This window comes from Ostrea edulis, chromosome 2, assembly GCF_947568905.1.
Source record: "Ostrea edulis chromosome 2, xbOstEdul1.1, whole genome shotgun sequence".
Taxonomy (NCBI): Eukaryota; Metazoa; Mollusca; class Bivalvia; order Ostreida; family Ostreidae; genus Ostrea; species Ostrea edulis.
Window position 1 is genome coordinate 81406199 of NC_079165.1, and position 19191 is coordinate 81425389.

The 19191-nt window shown below is 36.1% G+C and overlaps 1 protein-coding gene and 2 long non-coding RNA genes across 3 annotated transcripts; 1 reads left to right on the forward strand and 2 right to left on the reverse strand.

Annotated features, from left to right (window-relative positions):
• Positions 1-5263: 5263 nt before the first annotated feature.
• Positions 5264-5833, reverse strand: LOC130051524 (uncharacterized). The gene has a single exon (XM_056153494.1). The coding sequence runs from the start codon at positions 5831-5833 to the stop codon at positions 5264-5266; it is 570 nt and encodes a 189-aa protein (XP_056009469.1).
• A 7009-nt stretch (positions 5834-12842) lies between these two features.
• On the reverse strand, positions 12843-15918 carry LOC125681571 (uncharacterized). Its single transcript, XR_007372275.2, has 2 exons — positions 15781-15918; positions 12843-13097 (listed from the first exon to the last, which is right to left on the reverse strand). It is a non-coding gene; the product is annotated as an uncharacterized LOC125681571 (long non-coding RNA).
• A 2033-nt stretch (positions 15919-17951) lies between these two features.
• LOC125682366 (uncharacterized) lies at positions 17952-18508 on the forward strand. The gene is made up of 2 exons (XR_007372525.2): positions 17952-18094; positions 18420-18508. It is a non-coding gene; the product is annotated as an uncharacterized LOC125682366 (long non-coding RNA).
• Positions 18509-19191: the final 683 nt, after the last annotated feature.

Genomic DNA, 19191 nt, shown 5'->3' on the forward strand with positions numbered 1-19191 from the left:
TTCTGTGGGAATGTGATTTTTTTACAATTATTCCTAGCAGAATTTGAGCATTTTTTAGAAGATAAGACTGATTTACAGATAGCTATTACAAAAAAATCTTTTATTCTTGGTTTTATCGAAAATAATAGTCTGATACAAAACACTATTGTCTTATGGCTTAAATACTATGTGTACACAGCAAGATGCACTGAGAAGTCCTTGAGTGTGCGTGCTGCAATTTCACAAATGAATTTTTTTTATGAAACTCAAAAATTTATTTCGTATAAAAATGGTAAAAAGGAAAAGTTTGATGCCCAATGGAATCGATGGAACCTTCTGTTTTCTTAACTTCTCTCTCTTCCTCTTCTTTCTTTCTCAAACCACACATACCTTCAGCTCATATGCTTTGTTGTTTTTTTCTCCTTCTTCTCTGGATATAATATTATTGTATATCTGATATACCGGTATGTGTACAAAAATAAAAAATTATAAAAAAAACCAACACACGTGATGTACGTAACTCATTAAAGTATTTTTGGTTGATGTACGTAATTTTCCTATATGATGTACGTAACGGTGCAATTCACTCGTAGTTCGACAAACCCTAAAACTTGCTTTCTAAGCAGCTAAACAAGCAGAGAAGTAATCCACATACTTTGTGGCAGAGAAAGAATGCCATTAGCGATATAAAAAAAACGTCATTCTATAACCCCTTGAGATATTTGAACAGATGCTGCACACAGGGGAAAGGGGGGGTATTACTCCAAATTTTGAACCATTTAAAGACTATGCCTATTCTTCGGAGGACAAATTTTGAATTTTGGTGTCTTTTGGGGGTCCAACAAAACCGTAGTATTTCTGTCGGGAGAGGGGAGGGGGTAGGGGTAGGTAAAATGGATGTTTTGAGATTGGTTTTCTTGGTATTTTGAAGGGGTTAATTTAAAGGAGAAATTTACATCATTATCATTAACTTGTATGAATGTTTCACAAGCTTAGAAGATCTTGATTTTAAGATGTTTTATATTTTCAGGTTATGTAGATTTTCAGTAATTCTTTATTATTATATTTGGGCGCGGGGGGGGGGGGGGGGGGAGGTTAAAAATGTGTATAGATATTTGGGGGATGTTTTTACCAGGTATTTCTTTAGGATACGTTGACAAACATGAATTGTTTGGTATTCTTTTGCTGCAATACTACGTAGATTCAGTTACTCTGCTGGAATTAACTCTCCTGAAAAATTTTCATGTGATCTTCAGAGCTCCAGAGTCTGTTTTATCCGAATACAATTAATTACCTTCAATATATTATTTCAATATCATTTCACGCGTTCTCGTCTGCATATTCATGATATACATAAGTGTCGTAACACGTCGAAATCAAAGAAAGCAAAAAGAATAGCAATATTAACAAAGTATCAATCATAGAAAAGATAAAGTGGACAAGTTTTACCGCTCATGCTATTACATTCATTTGATTTATCTGTTATTTTCGGTGTGTAAAAATACTTTTTTTTTTCATTTTGCCTGGGGACCAACCATGTAACTTGCGGAAAGGGGTTTCTTTTTTAATTTTGTTGCTGACGAAAAAAAATGGCGCAGAAAAAAAATATCTGAAGCAAGGTTTTGCACTAATGGTAGTCCCAGATAAAAGTAAAGCAAAATTAAACTGGAAAAAATTGTCGCAAAGCGTAAATTAATATAAAAAAAAAATCTGTCGTCCGCTGAGTGCAGAAAAAATTCTGTCTCGACCCCCCCTCCCTCTCAAACATCCAAGTTATATGACCGGTCCCTTATCCTTTTGTTACAAAACCGTAGTCGATGCTGTACTTGCTCATACATTAACGAGTTTGGTTACTGTTGAAGAATATTTGTGGTGTACTTTGATTGAAGTTTATCAGTGATTGTGTCATTTTTTGATTGATTGCTCTTTAACTTACAGCATTATAGGTACTACATCATAGATATGAAAGGACGTTCCTAAGTCTTCTTAAAAGCGCTTTAAATTGAAAGTTTGATTTGATGGCATGTTGGTAGCATTATTTAACATGTGATTTTTATTAATGAAGGCATTCTATCGGGCTTTTTGAATGAACAAATGAATAAAAGTTTAATGGAGATCTTTTGAGTTACGTACATCTTTTATCTGCAAATCGGAAAGTTACGTACATCATATTGTGAAAGTTATGTACATCAATCTACGTATTTCAAATACCGATTGCAGCAAATTCGGGACAGTATCATGAATACTATGGGTACAATTGTGAACTATTGATATAAATAGACATCATCTTTCGTGAAGTCTATTTCACTTTGCTTTCTAAAAGACAAAAACGTCGCTATTCTAATTTAACTGTTTCTTCTTCCGCCACCTTGGGATGTACGTAACTGCAGTTACGTACATCAGTTTAATACCAGTAAATGATAGGTTGCATTGACAAACTAGATTGTAACAACGACTATAGAATGTGCATTCGAGATGAATATTACATTTGATATTTCCAACTTTGGACCAAATGTATATTAGGAATTCCCAGATTGATACGATAGGTTAACATTTAACGCCTCTAATCCCTTTCAACTAAGTCTTGAACTCTCAACTGTAAACAGAAATGGCTTACCTGATATTGTTTCGAAAGTTCTATTAGCTGGTTTCGATGTTTTAAATCATTTTTAAATCATTCAATCATAAAATAGAATTTAACTATTGCTATTTTCTCGGTCAATACAATCTTTAAATTACACTCAAAGTACAAGATCGGTCACGGTAGCTCAGTAGTAAAGCGTTAGCCTCGTAACGGGAGGTCTTGAGTCCAAAACCCCGTTCGTAACATGGATGCGTCAAACCTAAAACGTAACAATAAGCAGTCTGATTAAAATCAGACCCCATACTCATTATCATATCGTTGGGATTTTAATCAGACTGTAACAATAGGTAGTGATTGCTCACCAAACTCCCGGCATTTAGATTTGAGAATCATGGGTCTTTCGGATATGACCTAAACGACGAGTCACGACAGGCGTTGGCACGTTAAAGACCCTCACTGTTACAGCCCTGAGCGCTAAGTATAGGTCTAAGTTTATGTACGTCGCCTAAAACTGGTGACTTTTCAAAAATTGTATGATATAAATTATAATTGTTGCTTTGCTTAACACAGGTATTGACGTATACAAAAACACAGAGATGACCAAGACGGGGGATCGCACAGTAATCCACAGTGATGTCTCTACTGAGGCGGAGTGTGTTACGGCTTCTTTCACTGTATCCTTTCAGTGTTATGCATCGACCTATGATTCCACAAGAAGAACATGTCATGTGGAATGCGCTTCTTTTCCAAACATACCTGATAATGTAACCCTTGTTGAATCATCCTCCAACAAAACTGTGTTGCTACGTACAGCCAATCGAGGTAATTTCATCTCACAGCTATCTTTTATGTGACCTCGATTTATCAGATTCCGTGATGTAACATCTTACGAAAATACATTGCAGTGTACATTATATAATTCATTTTGATATTTTGCAGTATTTGTCGAAAAAGTTACGCCGCATGGGTCAGGAAAATTTAAATTTTATCCCTGCATATACAATTATTCAACACCACTGGAACCGCCATCAACAACGAAAACGACAGAACCAACCACAGCGACAAACGATTTTCCGGTTTCAACTATTGGTAACAACAGAACATGCTCATGTGTCTGTGCTAAATCTATGAATATTACAATGGAGGTTTTGAATGAAAAATTGAATGAGCTTAAACGCAAACTGGCGGTCAACGTTACGTCTTTGTCCGCCTCTGTGCGGCAGAAGACTTCCGCACCGGATGCCAGAGTGTCGTCCACGGCGATGGGTGCCGTTGGTCTTGGTATTATTATTTTCTTATTGCTGGCACTTGTCGCGAGTGATCTTGGTCGTTTTTTCGCATTTCTCAAAAACGTGTTACTGAAGAGACTCAATGTAGACAGGATCATCTAACGTGTTACTGAAGAGACTTCATTGTAGACAGAATCATCAAATGTGTTACTGAAGAGACTCAATTATAGACATAATCATCAAACGTGTTACTGAAGAGACTTCATTGTAGACAGGATCATCTAACGTGTTACTGAAGAGACTTCATTGTAGACAGGATCATCAAACATGTTACTGAATAGACTCCATTGTAGACAAAATCATCAACAGAAACGTGTTACTGAATAGACTCAATTATAGACAAAATCATCAAACGTGTTACTGAAGAGACTCAATTATAGACATAATCATCAAACGTGTTACTGAATAGACTCCATTGTAGACAGAATCATCTAACGTGTTACTGAATAGACTCAATTATAGACAAAATCATCAACAGAAACGTGTTACTGAATAGACTCAATTATAGACAAAATCATCAAACGTGTTACTGAAGAGATTCAATTATAGACAAAATCATCTATCGTGTTACTGAATAGACTCAATTATAGACAAAATCATCTAATGTGTTATTGAAGAGACTCATTAATAGACAGGATCATCTACACTGATGACTTTCTGGCTCTCGGAAAGTTAAGGATGGACGAGGACTTTTCATTGAATAGTGACATCAAATAAATTCTTTTAAATTCAATGAGGTACTGGTTGAGGTTGAATGATTGAGGTACTGGTTGAGGTGGCGTGATTGAGGTACTGGTTGAGGTGGAATGATTGAGGTACTGGTTGCCGTAGAGTGATTGAGGTGGAGTGATTGAGGTTGAGGTGGAATAAATGAGGTCATGGTTGTTGTGGAATGATTTAAGTACATGTACTGGTTAAGGTTGAATGAGTGAGGTACTGATTAAGATGGAATGGTTGGAGTACTGATTGAGGTGGAATGAGTGATTTACTAGTTGAGGTTGAATGATTACGATACTGGTTGAGGTAGAATGATTGAGATGGAATGAGTGATGTACTGGTTGAGGTTGAATGAGTGATGTACTGGTTGAAATGGAATGGTTGAGATGAAACAAATGAGGTAATGGTTGAGGTGGGGTGATTGAGGTACTGATTGAGGTGAAATAAGTTATGTACTGGTTGAGGTTGAATGAGTGATGTACTAGTTGAAGTGGAATAGTTGAGATGGAATAAATGAGTTGAGATGGAATGGTTTAGGTACTGATTGAGGTGAAGTGGTTAAGATACTGGTTGAGGTTTAAGGATTGATGTACTGATCGAGGTGGAATAAATGAGGTAACGATTGTTGTGGAATGATTGAAGTACATGTACTGGTTAAGGTTGAATAGTGAGGTACTGATTGAGGTGGAATGGTTTAGGTAGAATGATTGAGATACTGGTTGGGATAGAATGATTGATATACTAGTTGACATTGAATGAGTAATGTACTGGTTGAGATGAATGGTTGATGTACTGGTTGAGGTGGAGTGATGGAGGTACTGGTTGAGGTGGAGTGATGGAGGTACTGGTTGAGGTGGTATGAGTGATGTACTGGTTGAGGTGGAATGAGTGAGATACTGGTTGAGGTGGAGTGATTGAGGTACTGGTTGAGGTGGAGTGATGGAGGTACTGGTTGAGGTGGTATGAGTGATGTACTGGTTGAGGTGGAATGAGTGAGGTACTGGTTGAGGGTGGAGTGATGGAGGTACTGGTTGAGGTGGTATGAGTGATGTACTGGTTGAGGTGGAATGAGTGAGATACTGGTTGAGGTGGAGTGATTGAGGTACTGGTTGAGGTGGAGTGATGGAGGTACTGGTTGAGGTGGTATGAGTGATGTACTGGTTGAGGTGGTATGAGTGATGTACTGGTTGAGGTGGAATGGTTGAGTTACTGGTTGAGGTGGAATAAATGAGGTAACGGTTGTTGTGGAATGATTGAAGTACATGTACTGGTTAAGGTTGAATGAGTGAGGTACTGATTGAAGTGGGATGGTTGAGGTATTGGTTGAGGTGGATTGAGTGATATACTGGTTGAGGTTGAATGAGTGATGTACTGGTTAAGGTTGAATGATTGAGGTACTGGTTAAGGTGGAATGATTGATATACTGGTTGAGGTAGAATGATTGAGATGGAATGAGTGATGTACTGGTTGAGGTGGAATGGTTGAGGTACTGGTTGAGGTGGTATGAGTGATGTACTGGTTGAGGTGGTATGAGTGATGTACTGGTTGAGGTGGAGTGATTGAGGTACTGGTTGAGGTGGAATAAATGAGGTAACGGTTGTTGTGGAATGATTGACGTACATGTACTGGTTAAGGTTAATGATTGAGGTGGAATGATTGAGATAACGATTAGAATGTTTCCTGGCATGTAGAGTTTCTTGCTGGAATTTGATTCACTGCTTGTGAAATTGGAATCTGATTAAAATCAGATCCTTTGATCCGCTCATATAGATTCCTACACAAGGATCTGAAGTAAACATATAGAAGGTCACGTTCGCATGACCTTTCGTTAGGCCAATCAAATACACGCTGTCATATTTCTGCCAGCAATCTCATGTGTCAATTTACATACGTTAAAGATTATTACGCCCATGATCGGTGGCTGCACACCTGTCTAAGCATGCAATGTAAACAATACCTGCATTCTCTGCGAGTTTTGTTTGTTTTATTCAGCCTGTTAAAAATCCCGATGGAATAGAAACAATAAAAAAAAAGTTCCTAGATAGAAAATTAAAATTAACCGACGAAAGAAAACTGTTGATCAGCAGCGCTCTAAACCTCGACATCGTTAAAATTACCGACACAGGTGTGTGTCGGAAATGTGTTGGATCCGTACAAAAGATTAAAGAATCCTTAGAGCTAATTGACTGAATGAAAAAGTGCTTTCTTCATTGGTATCAATAATCGAAAAGGAAGAGATTTTCCAAGCAGTACTTCATCAGCCATCTTGACAGCTATCATAGATGGATCGTAATTGACAATTTACCAAATTTGGGTGTATTTTATCTCGTACGTTTTGTAGTCCTGTGAACCGAATGAATTGGGCATTACTGCAAAAGTTTAGGAATCCTTATGCGAGCACATACAGTTTTATTATTGTATGGAATAAACTTCGTGGGAGATAGATTGATTACGAATTAACTGGGACGTCATAATCTGTATGGCGCAATCTGATTGGCTGATATTTCTTATCAATGTTCCAAAGGAAAGGTAATGCGGACGTGACCCTCTATTGGGTTACATCAGATCCCTGTGTTGCGATCTATGTGAGCAGGTCAAAGAATCTGAATTTAGAATCTGATTTTAATCAGATTGATGAAATGGAATCCCCTAGTCAGGTTCACCGCACTAAGGAAAATATTACTTACTTCACGGAGGCAAGGTCGAACGTGCACAGTAAAAAGTTATCCACCCAGATTTGGACGTGAACTTATCCAGTTCAGCTTATCTGCATGGAAAATAAATTTTATCAGTGATTTTGTTACCTCATAACATGAGGGATACTTTATAAAGACGAATGGGACTAAATGAAGAAAGGGCATGTCCGTTAAGGCCCCAGTATTGGCCCATGCAATCCTTTGGCTTCGGGGGAAATACCATCATTGAAATATTCGCCACAACCCAAGTGAGACGACCTTAGCTATCAGTGTAAAAATCGATATTCTTATCCGATAACCACTCCTAAAGGGGGGGGGGGGGGGGGGGACTACAGCCCCGATCAGGGCACTTGCTACAAATAATAATATCTTTATTATTTTTTTAATATTTGTAATCATCAGTAATCGAAGATTTGTATTTAAAACGTTATTGTATTTTGAAAGCTTTTTAAGTAAAACTCAGATTGTATACGTGATGAATTTTATTTTTGTTAGTCGCTATCAAGAAAATTAGTTTTAACAATGTAAGAAGGTCTCCATTTTATAAAACCCTATTTTGATGAATTGTTAATATGATACTAATTCTTTGAATTGTTAAAAGGAACGTATGCCTTTCCGTCGTATTTTTTCTTCACAATTTGCAAAAATATACACTTTTTTTCAATGCTGAAAGAAGAGTTATTTCCCATAGGATGAAAAACTAATAATTTGTTTTAAAATGCAATACTGATACTTTTAACTAATTCTAGGATTCCCTATATTATTCCGATCTGTAAACAATAGTGAAATGTCAAAAGCAGGATCTATTTGGTGCGCTGTAATAATGACCTAATACAAAGTTTTAGTTTCTCGTGTGCACAGTAAAAATAACTTTTTCACACAATTCTGCCAAACATGACAAATTTTCTTTCTTTTTCACATTAGATATACAGAAAATGTGTATGCAGAAAGGCACTGAAAATTGTTGACGTACTATACAAGTCAGATTATCCTAATATGATAATGCAACTCTGAAATTCCGATTGTAGTAATATGTAAACGACGCAAAATTAAACATACACTGCCTGGTCTTGTACAATAGTTCTCACAACAAAAGTTTCTACTACTGATAAAAGTTGTTAGAGTGGATGCTTCTAAGTTTAGAATGTTGGATTGTAGCCCACTGTAAAACTGGGTTGTTGTTGTTTTAAATTTCCGAACTCCTTGCATGAAATGGTACTAAATTTGTGGTACTTCACCTACAGCTGGTGAACTGAACTTGTGTGTATTAAAGGAGGCTGGGGTTCTCTGGGACAGGGTATGAGCCTGAACTTGTGTGTGTTGACGCAGGCTGGGGTTCTCTGGGACGGGGTATGAGCCTGAACTTGTGTGTGTTGACGGAGGCTGGGGTTCTACTGGGGACTGCTGCCATTACCTAAATACATCCCGGAGTGGACTTTAGAATTGGCGCCAGGTTTTGTGAATTGACAAAACTTTAGTAACTAGTTTTATCATTTAAACCGGATGGTCTTCTTCACTTCTGGGGTAAGTTTATCATTACTTTACATATTCAGTAATTGCCGTAATGCAATTGAAACAGTTTTGCAAAAATATTATGGTTATTCATCATGACAAAAGCTCATTATAGAGAGTTTATTATTTGTTTTGAAAACAAAGATTGAGGTGTTATTGTTTACGGGGTTTTCAAAGTAAATGGATATTGATTCAAGTTTATTATATATATCACATTTCAAGTACAAAATTGATTGTACAAAATGAAGATGTTTTAAATTAAAAAAATAAGATTTCACTGATGTGTTTGTTTACATAAAAAGACTCGAGTCTTTAATTACAAAATGTATTTCTTACGTCAATAAAATTTCAAGAAACATTGTATTATAATGATATTGTATATAAAAGAGAATTTTAGTACACCACCCCCTCCACTTTCTACCCCCTCCCCCATACCCTTACATAATAAATAGATATTTGTTTTTGTTACTTTAATACAAGTAGTTTAAAGTACGCTATTTTTGTAACGCTATTTTCATAAGGAAAGCGACAAAACTCAACAGTCCGTGTTTTTTACAATTGAACATGTACGAAGTATACTTTGGGTATATATATATATATATATATATATATATATATATATATATATATATATATATACACACACACACATGTACATAACACAAACTCAAAGCTAAAATATTGCTCTTACCCTTGTATTCAGACGGTCCAAATTTTGGTTGTCAACATTAAATGAGCTATATTTTTAATTTTTAACATCAAATATGAAATACATTTCTTTCGAAAAACGTGAACCAGTCCCTTTAAGTAAAAACACAACTGCTTGTTAATTTTGGTGTGTCAAATAACGTCCTTGCGAAAGCTAAGTGGTAGAGCGTTCGCTTCATAACCAGGAGGTCGTGAGTTCGAGTCCCGCTCGTGTCATGGCCGCGTCAAACCTTACACCAAAATGTAATAGTAAAGATTGCTACTTTGCCATAGGTTGGGGATTTAGAAGTGAAAATCGCGGGTCTTTCGGATATGACCTCACAAACGGGGATCCCGTGTCGCGGCAGGGTGTTGGCACGTCAAAGAAGCCTCCGCCACTACGGCCCAGAGCGCTAAGCTTATGTTTAAATTTGTGGTAATTCAGACTATTCTACACTGTACTTCAGAGAATAAAGATATTGTAATACTGTCTACACCTGGTGATGTCGCAATATGAGACAAAAATTCTCGACAGGATGTACAGCAACCAAGCTCAGCCACGGGTATCAATACATGTATATAACCAACCAAGCTCAGCCACGGGTATCAATACATGTATATAACCAACCAAGCTCAGCCACGGGTATCAATACATGTATATAACCAACCAAGCTCAACCACGGGTGTCAATACATGTATATAACCAACCAAGCTCAACCACGGGTATCAATACATGTATATAAGCACACAAGCTCAACCACGGGTATCAATACATGTATATAACCAACCAAGCTCAACCACGGGTATCAATACATGTATATAAGCACACAAGCTCAACCACGGGTATCAATACATGTATATAACCAACCAAGCTCAACCACGGGTGTCAATACATGTATATAACCAACCAAGCTCAGCCACGGGTATCAATACATGTATATAACCAACCAAGCTCAGCCACGGGTATCAATACATGTATATAACCAACCAAGCTCAGCCACGGGTATCAATACATGTATATAACCAACCAAGCTCAACCACGGGTGTCAATACATGTATATAACCAACCAAGCTCAACCACGGGTATCAATACATGTATATAAGCACACAAGCTCAACCACGGGTATCAATACATGTATATAACCAACCAAGCTCAACCACGGGTATCAATACATGTATATAAGCACACAAGCTCAACCACGGGTATCAATACATGTATATAACCAACCAAGCTCAACCACGGGTGTCAATACATGTATATAACCAACCAAGCTCAGCCACGGGTATCAATACATGTATATAACCAACCAAGCTCAGCCACGGGTATCAATACATGTATATAACCAACCAAGCTCAGCCACGGGTATCAATACATGTATATAACCAACCAAGCTCAACCACGGGTGTCAATACATGTATATAACCAACCAAGCTCAACCACGGGTATCAATACATGTATATAAGCACACAAGCTCAACCACGGGTATCAATACATGTATATAACCAACCAAGCTCAACCACGGGTATCAATACATGTATAAGCAAACTCAAAGTTAAAAGAATATTATTGATAGACCAATTTATTAAAGAGTGGAGGAGTAATATCTAACTTTATCCAAAATAATTAAATTACAGATTTTTCAAAGATTCTCTGATATTCGAGAATTATCTCACTATTTTACCTTCGAAAGGATCCGGGTTAGAATAGGTCCTCAGTACCCCTTGCTTGTCGAAAGAAACGACTAAATGGGGTGGTCCTTCAGATGAGACCGTAACAAACCGAGGCCCCGTGTCGCAGCGGTGTTGGGGCACGATAAAGATCCCTCCCTGCTCTAGGCCGTAAGCGCCGAGATAGGCCTAAATTTTGCAGCCATTCACCGGCAATGGTGACGTCTCCATATGAGTGAAAAATCTTGAGAGGAATGTTAAACATTATGCAATCAATCGAAATTATGTATATTTGGATGTAATAATTTCAAACTACCCATTGAATGTTGACATTTCTGTTATTTTCTATAAAGTAATCAAAAGAAAGTAGGACACGAAATGCAAAAAAAAAATGTTTAGGCTTTAGATATGTGTCTTCAATGTACATGCATTGTACTCGTATATGTATATTTATATTCAACAGTTTTGAAGATAAGCGATGTATAATCCAAGGACCTCTGGCATTCCGAAACTCGTTTCTGTCACAGCTGACTATTATTATGATGAAATAACAATATTGTTGAGTGATTATGTCATTTATTGAAACAAATGACGACAGAGAAAAAATACATCATAGTTGAATTTTTTTTTACAAAATTAATTGGCTGGGACCACTTAATATAAAAAATAGAACTAGATTTGCAACTGCGCAAATAAACATATATACATTACACAGATTGATCCCAGCCAATATACAACTAAAACACTAATGATATGAAAAAGGTGGCGCACAAAAAAGGCCAGTTTACGTAATGGCGCCGGTTCTAACGTTTTCCTGGCACGGTAAATATCAAAATCATAAATAAAAAAAACCCAGGAAAACGTCAGATATTTCGGACTACCAAAAGCAGTGCGCCAAAAACGGCCCAACAATCGGTATGACATTGCACAAAATATGTTGTTACTTTACATTTTCTGGTCTTTAGTAACACCAAATGTTAAGGTCTATAGGGAATATAGTTCATATTAAGATATAGAAATCTATTGATTCCCTAGTAATATGATTAAGGGTCGTAGGCCACAATCAAACTTTTTTAGGGGGGGGGGGGTATGTTACACTATACATGTAGGTGTCGATCTTGGGTCAATTTACTCTTTATAATGATTTTATAAGCAGGGAAACTATCATTATATGGTCTTGTGATTATGATTTCTCTATTTCACAGGGACCATTTAGACAGAGCTCGCCTCCCAAAAATATATTTACCAAATGCACGAAATCGACATGCCAGAGAACCCATCAGGCAACATGATGGTTGCAGAATAAACGAGTCTAAGCTGTTGCAGCCGCAGAGACTTGGACTTAACTTTAATTACATGTCAGAAACCAATGTGTAATAAAAATATTCGTCAAGATGATACATACTTCATTCTGAAAAATTATAAAACATTGCTATAAAACAAAGCAAACGTTTTCTCTCTGAACTGCTATTGATAAGGGTATCTGCAATTTGATACCGGTTTTTCCAATGCAAAGAAATAACAGTCCTTTTAAAAAACATTATGTTGACACCAGCATCATTCGAAACATCCGTGTATACGAAGTGAAATTTATTCCCTACTGTAAAGTTTTCTTTGAAATGTTTTAGAAGAAAGCTTGAAGAATGGACAACTCTCAGATTGTAAAATGCTGATAAATCTGAACGGAAGTAGATATAACCAGAATACATCTCAAGTAATCTCTCTTTAATGTTAAATACCAAACAAAAACAACAAAAGCAAAACAAGTAAGTGACCGATGTCAATGCATTGTCGGAAACCCACGGTTGATTACGCTTCGTTCCTCTCTCCATTAACCGTGGGTTTCCGACGATGATGTCGATAAAGCTATGTTGAATTTTCATATTCAAAGTCAGTTTCCCCTTTTGTTGGTAGACTTTGTCGCATCCTTTATATTCACAGCTGTGCTGATCGAGTTCTTTCCATCTGTAAAATACAAAATAATAGAACAAATATATAAATAGGGTGGAAATGAAAACACTCGGTGAATCTTTGCTCAAGAACAGCTGAAGTTAGCAGTAAAAAAAATATTTAGTAGTATTAGTACTTGTATTTCTTGTATATATTTTTTCTGCTAAGGTAAAAAAAATGGGTCTAAGAAGTAATTGGCAAACAGTGCTCTCCGCACACAAAAAGTTTGCACAGGCGCAGTGTTCCACGAAATACTACTTGGTTTTCAAATGTTTCCGTTACTGAGTAATATAAACTTAATTCTAGTCGCATGGGGGTTGGTTTCTTGAGAAATCAGACCATTGGGAATAGCAGAAAATTCGACACTACACGTTGCTTCCCTTTTGTAATAACAAAACATGCAGCGGGTTTGTATTAAACAAATTTTCCTCTAAATCATAACCAATTCAATAAATCATAACTTATCCCCATAAGTATTACCTGACCCGTTTGGATAGGAATTTTGGCAAAATACAAACACCAACATAAACAAGAATATATATGGGTTACCCCATATCCAAGAAATTCGACTTTTAATTTACTCGTAGCAAATACTGTGACCAGTCTTGCTTCACTAGCAAACAGTGCGCACACCTGTCCTTGACCTTTTAACCTTGAGAGAAAAAAAAGTACAATTACATGAACAATACTAAAGAAGGATAATTTAAAATCTTGTCTTTATATTAGCTGAAAAATACATATATAGAGTAATGCAAAAATCAAGAAGGTGAAAATCACTTTGTAGATATTTACTATGATATCCCCCTCCCCATCTAATTTTATTTCCTAGAAAATAAATTGCCCAATTAGTTTATTTCTTTTTTAATTGAAAAAATGCCCACCCCAGAATTAAATGTGTGTCCCCTTTCTTGATAAAAAAAAAATAGTAGAAATATCTCATTTCCAAACCTTTAATCCACCCCTCCTATTTTTTAAAATTTTCTCTGTTATGGTTATATTTGTATTTTCTTATCCTTATGAATTCATAAATTTTGTACATAAGGATCACAACGTATGCACTTATTCAACAAGAAATGTATACATTGCCTTAATAAATTTTATTTATATATTGGGGAAAAAACCATGGAAATCATTTTGAATTGCAGGGAATTTCGTGAACGAGAGACTTAAATAAACTTTTCTGCGTAAACTTTTTTTCCATGCAAAAGTACCACCTTGTACCTCATCTTCGCAATACCGAGCTGTCTCACAGGCACCTGAAGTATGGATATTACTACCCCCCCCCTTTTTTTCATAATTTTTTTTTTGGTAGCAATAATTTCTCTGAAATGTATGAATTCCCAGTCTATCTCATCCCTCTTTCGATTCATGTAATCGTTTCACGCTTTTTGTAAGCTTTAAAGATTGGCCTTCTACCGGTATAATAAAATACACAAGGTAAGAAACAAAAATTTGTAAACAAACAGGAGGTCCCCGTTTCGGGGCACATTTTCCAAGTAATTACAGCGTTACCTAAGGAATTTTGACGAGCGGCAGGTCGGGGAGATGTCATACTACAAGTCTCTTCAACTCAAAACCCATCTCATCTCTTTTATTTGACATAATCTTGCGTGCATTGATCGGACAGGGCTTCATCTCTTCCACTGGTAGCCAAAAAGGAGGTCACAGAGTACGAATTTATAACGTGTCGTGTGATTGGTCCGCGAATAATCCCGAGACCCTTCGGATGATCCCGAGACTAAGCAATGTCTTTGCGAACCAATCACACGGCGCGTACAACAAATTCGTACTCTGTGACCTCCTTTTTGGCTGCCAGTGGAAGAGATGAAGCCCTGTCCGATCAATGCACGCAAGATTGTGTCAAATAAAAGAGATGAGATGGGTTTTGAGTTGAAGAGACTTGTAGTATGACATCTCCCCGACCTGCCGCTCGTCAAAATTCCTTAGGTAACGCTGTAATTACTTGGAAAATGTGCCCGGAAACGGGGACCTCCTGTTTGTTTACAAATTTTTGTTTCTTACCTTGTGTATTTTATTATACCGGTAGAAGGCCAATCTTTAAAGCTTACAAAAAGCGTGAAACGATTACATGAATCGAAAGAGGGATGAGATAGACTGGGAATTCATACATTTCAGAGAAATTATTGCCACCAAAAAAAAAAATTATGAAAAAGGGGGGGGGAGGGTAGTAATATCCATACTTCAGGTGCCTGTGAGCTGTCTTGCAGTGAATATATTGCAGATGTAATTTTTTTTTTTACACGTGTTTCTTTACTTTGCTCACTGACAACAAGCAGAAATCACATAAATTGCAATATAAATGTTGATAAGTTGAGTACCTTTAAAAAAGAAAAACAAAACCTCGTCACTTGTACATTTCTTACATGTGTTATATTTTTAGCATAGGCGCCTGGGTCAAGGATATTGCACTATAACCTATATGTAAACAATGGAGGAAATTCGAACCACGAATAAATATTTCTCTCTGATCTATGGTGTCTCTTTATACATTTTTTCATGTTCCAGGAAGCTTAAATACACGTGTCATTATCACAGAACACTAATTTATCCACGTTTTAAAAAATGTCTTATCCCACTGATTCATAATATATAACAAGGCAAGGCTTGCAACTCAATCTACCCCTTTCCGTACCCCATGACAGATATTTGCCGATTAAAAGTTATTTACACTGCTTACCAGCCAGTTTCAGGGTCCCATTCACTCCCAGTATTTCTTCTTTAATAATTAAAATCCTCTAATAACAGCTGTCTATCCGTTGTATATTTTTAATAATTTTTTTCTGTCCAGAGTCATCTCATTCAAATCTCTAATCACGGAAGTGCGTAAACAGTACAAAACTCGAAATGACCAAAATATTTTTGTGAAATACACTGAGGAGGAAGCTAGCGTAGGAATATGAATACTTCTTATTTACATTTCTGGTGAAAAAGTGATTTTCTTAAAATCATTTGACGTTAATTGTGTTTTCTTCTACGTATTACATACACATCGATATTCTACACATTTGCTGTAATGTTGTACATGTATCTGATGATCATGAATGGAAGTATATTTTTTCAGAGCAATTGTGTGAAGAGTACCTGAATCCAGTAATAAATCTTGAATAGATAGTATGCACTGATCGAATTTATTAAAAGGTAGAATATTTTAATTTCAATTTGCACAAATCGTCCCTAGAGTGGTCAACTTATTTCTACTGGTTAGCTGATTGAGCCGATATATTGACCTTGACAATCAAGAGTCGTGAGAAATATTCAAAATTCAACCTTCTGCTCTCAGAATATCAGCTCGTATCGTCTTGCCGCTTTAAATATGGGTAATTGTTGTTATTTCGTGTGCTTTAATCATTTCTACAGCTGACTACATTCCCCGATTTTCGTCAACAATTGTTAAATTATTATAAACATGAAAAACTCAGATCTACCTACCTGTCGAAGCGGCGTGTTGTTCTCTTTTAACTCATAACCGGAAACACTCCAAACGAATTTTCTGGCATAACCGATACATTATGATTTAGGACATGGGTAGTCATGTTGCAATGTGTGCATTTTATCACTATCTTAAATTTCTACCTTCTATTCATTTGAGAAAGTTGCGATTGACGTAACAGCCATGGAACAGCACATACATGTATGATGTCATATCGTAAAAGAAAAAAGTGTGCAATGCTAAAACAATTTAATAATTCATGCAATTCTTGAATTTATTTTCAATTGAATATCATTATCATAAACTTCAAATTATTAAAGCTGTATGGTCCGAATTACAGTATTTTTTTTTTTCATCTCGTAAAAACGCTATTAAATCATCGAACGTATGTATTTATGAGGCTGTACGACATATCAGAAATTATTTCACCTGTTTTAACCCAAATTATTTGATTTTAAATCGATGTTTACAAATAACCGCGTCACTCTGCCATTTCAAGTGACAGTCACGTGACCAGTTCAAAATTTCATATCATCGGTGGTCTTATCTGTGTAAAGCTGTGCATTTTGTTATAACAGTACCGTACCATAAGTTTAATAGAAATAAAAATATCAAATACCTCTTAGTAATTCGTTGTTTTACGCTCTTTCAGCCTTAAAACTAGACAGTTGCGTATGAGTTAATACATCATGCTGGGATTCCCCTGACGCGCGTGGGTCTATTTATAGACGTCTATTATGGGATGATTTATATATGTACCCACTATATTTACTTTCTAAATAATATTCGCACTGTTTTCTTTTACATGCAGATGTTTTCAAGCATGCAATTAAGGGAAAGTTAATAACTTTATAAAGTAATTAATCTGCTTTAAAGTAATTATGTACAAAAATAATACATGAACATCGGGTCATACAGCTTTAACAAAGTTGTACAATCTGAACGTTAAACAGTCCATATCTTTTCAAATATATCTATTAGTAACTGTAAACAGCGTAGTTATAATCACTGTAGGTGCCAGTCGGCCATATTGTCACTTCAGTACTATTTACTGAATGAGAATTTGTTGAAAACTCCAACATTAAACGTATGCTCCATTTCTCTAGGCATCGAATGAGGTGCACTTGTGTTGTCTGAGACGGAAATGGGCAGCAAAGCTTTGTTTACAATCTGCACACGTGCGACCGAGCAATAGAACCGATAATTTTGTCTGTAATGATACTAATAGTAGGGATCTATACCACACCACCCCCTAATAAGGAGTGATAATAATTCTATCAACACCAACTAATATTATCATAGACTATGTGTGCCGAGATGAAGACGACATGCTCGACAATGTTCATACGCCTAACAGACTTTAGTGATTCGGTCTTTGCAGTTATTAGCAAATATCATCAAAACTTCCCAATGTGTGCCGTCTTGTCTCTTTCCGGAATTTTGTTATCCGTATTTGTCCAGATAGGTTCCTGAGTTACTTACCTTTTGTTACTTCCACGAGTAAACACGCGACAATTTAACTGTTGTATTTCTTCTTTGTTTTGCTCTGTCTGCCCACAGTGTAAGTGTTTTACTTATTTCATGATTCATTTTATGAATGATAAGAACTATTTCATTTCACAGTCAGTGCATATTTAACGGATGCATTTGATTCCTAACATTCTGCGGGAAAATTTTTTGTATGGAAAGCAGTTAGTGTCATCACAATTTTATCACTTGTTTATATAAAACCCAGTTTATGTGGTTTATTGATCAATCTTATGTACAAATTAGATATACCAAATTCTATTGTGATTATTTATTCACTTTGATTAATATCTGTGTATCTATTGGAGTATTTTTGAGATTATTCAATGTAATGAAGATCTTGTCTACTTTATTTTCAGCTTTTTACCAATTCATCTCACTTCACTTCATCATCATAGTGTAATGTCATCTTGGAATCATATTACCAAAATAAACGTCCGTTTGCACATACATGTTGATTTGTGGAGTGACAATATTTATGGTTAGCTGTCCTGCATTGGAGGCAGCACACAGTGCTTTTCATTAAAGGATTAAAAAATAAATGTATATATTTTGATTGATAAGACCCCATCAGTATACTCACAAAGCAATGGTGTCCACGTCAGCGAAGCTATTACATTTACATTGTATGGGGTATGATTTACAAAATTAAATTTTCCGTAGGGGATGTTTCAGTATTAGATAAGTTTTATTTTAGTGTACTTTAACAATATTAGAAATGATTAGACTCAACTTAAATCTTCTAAAATGGTAGTTGCAAAAACTATGTAGAGCACTATGTCCAGGCTTGTTGTAAAATACTGACTCTGGAGCTCCAAATTGTCATAAACTGTCAAAGGCAGAGCTTCTAAAGTGAATTTCAACACATAACTTATGCCATCTGTCATTTCAAGTCCCTGTATCAAAGTAGTCTAGTTCCCAAATAGCAGTATAGAACCAGTCCAATGTATGAAACACATGGTGGGTGAAAGGTGAGAATTCATGAATTGACATATGCTCTACATCGACATAATATCAAAGTGTCTGTCAGAATTTTTTTCTGCATTATTTACTAGCTGAAATTCAAGATAATAATGCACTACAAAATACATTGGGGATGACAAAAACAAAACACTTTTTATAAAATTCGTG